Consider the following 6,557-nt stretch of genomic DNA (forward strand, 5'->3'; position numbering starts at 1 on the left):
AATATATATATTATGTCTATGGTTATAACTTGTGTTAAGTTTGTGCCACAATACGGAAGATTTCTTCTTCACCAACACACTGCACGCCTGTTCGTGCACTGCTGCCTCTCACTGGTGGAGATGGTGTATTGCACTACTTAGCCCTTGTGTTTAGAAATGGGGTCCATACCAACCGACCCCACACACGTAAAACTTTTATCATTTGCCACAGTTCTCTACGTTTGCCTCAGTCCTCGCACCCCCAAGGATTAAAACAGCCGTCAATAATGTTTCAAATGCTAAGTTCATAAGTGCTTTGTAGACATCTTGCTGTAAAACTTTAGGATTGATTAAATTAAGAAAATTAAGACTAAACAACATGGCAGAGCTTTATAATATTACTACATAAAGCTAATTTTTAAAGTTTAATCGGTAATACTTTTATAACAAATTTATGTCAGATCATGATTTCTTGGTTAATGACAAGTTGTCATAACGAAGACATTTTGTTTAGATTAATGACAAGTTGTCATAATGAAGACATTTCGAATAATGTCAACTTATTCGAAATGTCTTCATTCAGAAAAAGTGTCATTATTTACCGAATGACGCTTTATGACAACAGTCATAACTATTCATGAAGACTTATTGATGTTTATGACAGGTGTTATGTCATGTTTATGACAGTGTCATGACAGTCTTATTCAACCCCCTTCAAATAAAGTGTTACCAACGTGTTACATATCTTTTGCTTTAAGTATTTACTTACTGGAGGGTTCTTTTGTTAGTGATGCAGAGCCACAGCAATAACTAGTGGATCTCTCCAGCGGCTCCAGGGGCGCTGCCAGAAATCTTGGGCCCCTTGACAAAAAATTTGATTGGGCCCCCTGCGCAGCTGCTGTTACAATTTTTTGAGTCTATAATCTGCAAAGCTCTGTGCTATGCTAACTGCAGCACGGCACAAATCGAGGAGGAGGAAGGATGAGAAGCACCACATGACAGCACTAAACTCTCCTGCCTCTGACTGGTTGTTTCTAGCACTGGGAGAAAGAAGAGGAAATAGATTTTTCACAGATTACCTCTCATTAATGTCACAACATAATGACAGTTTTTAAAAAATATGTGAAAAAATATTTATATAAAAGCTTTAATTTCACTCAGGAGAGAACAGGTCAGGAGGGACGTGTTTTCAAGCTTCTGCTCACTCACTCATCTGTTAAGTGCTAAAAGGTACAGGGAACAAGTTATGTTGGTAATTTTTTTCCTTAATTCATTAAATGCTAGTGAATATGCTACAGTAGTCCGTAGCTGAGCTAATTATGCTAAATCTCACACAATCTGCCCACCTCTCTTGGAGAAAAACTGGGTTATAAATTAACACTCTTGCCTTTTTCTCTCTCTCCCTCTCTCTATTTTGTTTTTGAAAACCTGATTTTATAACTTTTCTTAGCAACATAGTAACAGCCACAGTTCCCGCTGTATTCAGCTGCAGCTTCTACTGACTGTAGCTGCATACATCACTGCTCCAAGCAGGAACGAACCATTTAACACAGATAGGGGGTTCAGGGCAAAAATGGATGTGTGTTTTTTGGTCTGGGAGAGGTACCATTAAATTTTTACTGCTAAAAACAATCTTGTATTTGACAGGACCCCGATTTTTTTTATTTTATGTCTATGAACAAAATATAAATAATTAAATTGTGGAGGGTAGTGCTGGTCAGGGCCCCTAGAATTGTCATCACTTTTCACCCCTTTTCATGCCTGGACAGAGGAATTCACATTTTTACAAATGAAACATGGAACCTGGTCGTACCAGAAGTAGAAAGTTATCAATCCACCTCCAGGCTCGGCCTGCCTCCAGGGAACCCACCCAGGGAGATTGGAAGGTTTGGTTGAAGGCCGTCTTGGTGATGTCTGAGACAGCCGGACTTATCAGGGCGAAGGGAACGCACAGCCACTAGAACCACAACACGTTCATTATAAACCCTCCTTTCAGAATAAGATCATTGCTGTTTGTAGACCATAGGGCTAAAATGTCTAGAAATTATACTGTTTCAGTCAGAATTTCTTTATGAATATTGGAAATTTGGGAGTTTAAAGGATTTACTTGAACTGCTCTTTTTCAAAGAATGGTTACACAAATTCACTAATTTTGAAAAGCAAGAACTGGGTGCTGAAGGACAGTTTTATTCTGGATTTTCTCTAAGATCGGCTTGATATGGGTTCAGGTACCGTATTTTTCGGACTATAAGCCGCTACTTTTTTCCCACGCTTTGAACCATGCAACTTGTAGCCCGGCACAGCTTTTCTGTGGATTTTTCTTCAACTGCCAGGGGGCTCTTTAGCAGGAAGTGAATTATTGGAAGTCGAAATTAGAAATCAAAGAAGAAAGTGCTGATGTTCATTTAGAACAAGCACATGCTACCAGCTACCAGCTACCAGCTTGCTTTGCCCATTGCTTTGGGCAAAGCAATGGGCAAAGCTTCCCAGCCCATTGCTTTGCCCAAAGGTTCATTGCTCAGTGGTTCATTAATTTCTCACTAGTGACATCTGCTGTTGAAACTGTGGCAGGTGTCACTCAAATAGACATACTTAAAAAAATTAGTAAATGCAATATTGTCACAAAGTTTTTGTCAAACTATGTTTAGTAACAGGAGAGTCAATTAAATCCTATTTAACTAATCTTTTTTAGTTATTAAAATTATTTTTAGCCAATCCTGTTGACTGACAGTGGCTGTTTTCTTTTGTCATCGACTGATTTGACAATAGACAAATGTTGTTTTAATGTATTCGGAGTGCAGTACTTGTTGGGGCAGAGTTTGAGTTTTGATTTGCCTCCTGAAAAACTAAAATTCTTCAAAAATTCTTTTTCTTGGATTTATTGGCTTTCTGATCCCTTATATTTTTACTCATCAGGCCAGAATTTTTCTCTTCCAACAGCTTTAAGTCTGTTTCTGCTGTGCAAGTCTGATATATATTTGCAGAATAAAGAAATAGTGGAAATTTCAAAAACTGAGAATTTTGGAGGTGAAGGGGTTAATTATTTTTATTTAAGAATCTTTTGAGCGATCATCTCAAAAAAGAAATTAGTAAATGCAATATTGTCACAAAGTTTTTGTCAAACTCATGTTTACTAACATGAGTTTAAACTCATGCCAGATTTTTTTTTCTTGCTGGCTCCGTTTCAATCAAGTTTATTTGTGTGTAGAAGCAACAATGCAGTTTCAAAGTCATAAAATACACAATAATCAACAATTGAGAAAGGCGGTAACAAACATTACATTTTGATGAATGCCATCATCAAAATCGTTAATACACATGACCTTTGTTGGTCAAGGTTCCTTTTATTTCGGCCACTGCTGAAAACAAATACTCTTCTGATGCGCGATCAAATACAAAAACCCATGAAGCGGCACGGATCATCGTGCTTTTATTTTGAAAAGCGACACGCAAAATAAAGCAGACATGTGACCCATGCAACGTGAGGCATCGTTTTTTGTCAGTCACGTGGTTTTCAGCAAGACGACACAAGCAACGAAGCGGAGCTTCATCTGACACGCCCCCTTTTTACTCGGTACACGCTTCGAAGCCTGGCTTCAGATGGCCCCTAGCAGTAGTCACGACGGAGAAATGTTTTCAAACTCATATCCCTCATCATGGAAACAACAGGAAGAAGTTCATATGATGCCGCTTTTAAGTTGAAGACTATCGATCTGGCAGTACAGATCGATAGCCGCTGCACGTAAACTCGACGTGAACGAATCCATGGTTTGGCGTTGGAGACGCAGGGCTGCGTCCTTAATAGCAGATTTATTAAGGACGCAGGCAGCGTCCTTGTGAAAAACCGAGTGGCGGCGATATCAGCCTGCCACTCGGTGCAGCTTATGTGCTTTTCCAGTTTTTTATTTTATTTATTTATTTATTTATTTTTTTGTTTGTTTTACTTTGTGGGTGCGGCTTATAAGTTGAATATTTTACAGCTCTTGAAGGAAGCATATTATACAGCTTTAAGGTCTCAGAATAGCCAAATCTATTATTCCAAAGCCAACTTGGTTGTAAGTTTGAGACCACATGCGTTTAAGCTTTAAGCACCTGTCCCAAAATCTTCAGTCTCAGTTCAGAGGAAACACGTTAAAATGTTTGAACATTAGTCAAGAATTAAAAAGGCTTCTTCACTACATTGGTACGTCTTTATCAATCGACATGCATCAGTTGACGGGAGAACGTGTTGAACTGTGCTGAGACAAGAAAAATTACTGGACTGCATAGAGCAGGTCTGAAAAGGATCGCTAGGTGCTGCACCTTGAGCTCTTGGCCATCAGCCAGATTCTACCGGCTGGTAGCTGACTGAAAATAAAAAGGACAATACTTTCAGTAATGTCATTTACGCTTGGCATGAACCAGAAACGGCTGAAACAGAATGCAAGAGGGAAGCATTTTAATCAGCATCAAATTCATAGCTGCAAACATGGACACATATTGCCTCAAAAGACATCTACAGTTTAAATTAGAAAAGAATAAGTGGGAAAAAAACGCACCAAGCTGATGAAAATGAGTACGAGCTGGATGATGTCTGTGTAAACCACAGAGTAGAGGCCACCCAGCAGTGTGTAGATGATGGCAACGGCAGCAGATATCCAGATGCTCACAGTGTAGGACAAATCCAGGATTACACTCATGGTCACTCCTGACCAAATGCACAACAGGCAAACAGTAAGCATTTACATCATACAATGGACTGGGTTCCTACCAAGAACAGTTACCAGAAAGCACTTTAGCAAAAGTTATCATTATTAAAAAAGTTATTTAGTTAGCAAGCCAGATATCCAGCTCCAAACTAAATATGCAATTAGCGACATTGGTAAGACATTTAGTTTACTAACTATATTGCTAGCTTGCTAATTAAATATTAGTTTAAAACTGGGATTTCTATCATTGAATGAATAACATGGTCAAAATTTGACTGAAGAATGGTGCCAGGTATTTTTCCCTCTTATGGTTAAATAACCAAGAATCACTGCTGCTCTTTTTTTTTTTTACAACATAACTTTACAAATGGCACCCCACACTGTACACATCCTCTGTCTGTATAGAGATAAATATTCACTCAACTCAGCAAGCCAAAAGCTTGAAGTTGCTCCAACTGGGGCAATATTTTTTTTCAGATTAATAGCTAATATTAGTTTAACGTGGATGCACCAAAAGGGAAGTGTCCTATCTCCTGTTCACTCTGTAGCTACCAACTTCACGTTCTAAATCATGACACATACACACGTTTTCTAATGACACTGCCAATACTGATGCATCATTTCCTGAGGAGTTTGAGCTCCTTTAATGTCTGTAATAAACTCCTCTTCATGTTCCACCAGTCTGTCATGGCCAGTCATCTTGGGCATTGGGCAGCAACTCTAGGAAGTGGGATGCTGGATGTCTGGACAGACTACTGAAGAAAGCTGCCTCTGTTGGTATGAAACTGGAGTGACTGCATCTGACCTTGACCCTGAGTACAACACTGTCTGTTAGGAACAATGAGACTGGAAAAGTCTTCTGTTCCATTAGGTATAGAAGATGGAACTGGTATTGTACCTATCTGGTACAATACCAGATAGGTGAGAGATTGATCAGTGGCTAGAGTTTTACAGTGTGTATTTTGATCACTTGATCATGTGCATGTGTGACTTTTATGGATGTCACTGGATAGAGTATGAATAAAGTACTATCTTATCTTATAATGTTTTTTGGATGCTGACATCCAAAAAACAGAAAAAGGTAAAGAAAGTAGAAGTTGCACCATAAAGAAATGCAAGTTTCAGGAAGGTGTGTTTCCTGCTGTTGTTGGACTTAGAAGAAAAAACTTAAAGCTTAAAGTTTACTACAAACATGAAATCCAGACTGTGAATAATCGATCAGTGCACTGGAATTACTAAAGTGTGTTATGGTGAACACACAGTGTTCTGTAACCACATATTGGGGTTACAGTCAATATGTGAGACTCTCTCTAGAAACAGCTAGAGGGAGTGTCACTGTTTTAAAATAGTTTCAAACACCAAATAAACCTTCATATGCATCAACACACAGAGTGGAAACCATCTTAACACGACTGCAGAAGTTAATATCTGCAGTCTTCTTGAGTTGAGTTTAGCTATAAAAAACATATAAGTGTCAGCTGTTTTTAAATAGAAACTGCTTTTAAAAGTGGAACTATTTCAGAACAGGAAATAGCTGATGCTTGTAAAGAAAAACAGCTTGCAGTAAGAATGTAGCATAAGACTCAAAGAACTGTGTAATGTGAAATAAAAATGAGTCAGAATCAATTAACTCTCTTTATCATGTACATTTCAGATCCGCATGGTTTAAATTTGCCCTTCGAATACCTTCTGCTTTTAGGTGTTTGTTGTTAAACTTGCTCTATGCGGCTTGCATGCAGGTGGAGGACAGGTCAGTCCGGTCATGTTTGAGTTTATTTTATGAGAAACCAAAAGGGGGAAAAAAAAGAAGTGCTTAACCAGTTTTTCTACATAATGTTTTTAAAATAATAGATACTTGTTTTCTATAGTGATCAGTTTGACTTGGTATAA

At 38.4% G+C, this 6,557-nt stretch overlaps 1 protein-coding gene across 1 annotated transcript in view; it reads right to left on the reverse strand.

Annotated features, from left to right (window-relative positions):
• LOC103131796 (high-affinity choline transporter 1-like) overlaps window positions 1-6,557 on the reverse strand; it is a 30,612-nt gene that overhangs the window by 15,956 nt on the left and 8,099 nt on the right. Inside the window, exons 4-5 of the mRNA XM_007543524.2 lie at window positions 4,518-4,666; window positions 1,793-1,936 (exon numbers count right to left, since the gene is read on the reverse strand). Coding sequence (XP_007543586.1) covers window positions 1,793-1,936; window positions 4,518-4,666 — 293 coding nt within the window. The remainder of the gene's footprint in view (window positions 1-1,792; window positions 1,937-4,517; window positions 4,667-6,557) is intronic.

The sequence above is a fragment of the Poecilia formosa genome, unplaced genomic scaffold, assembly GCF_000485575.1.
Source record: "Poecilia formosa unplaced genomic scaffold, Poecilia_formosa-5.1.2 Scaffold838, whole genome shotgun sequence".
NCBI classification, from domain to species: Eukaryota; Metazoa; Chordata; class Actinopteri; order Cyprinodontiformes; family Poeciliidae; genus Poecilia; species Poecilia formosa.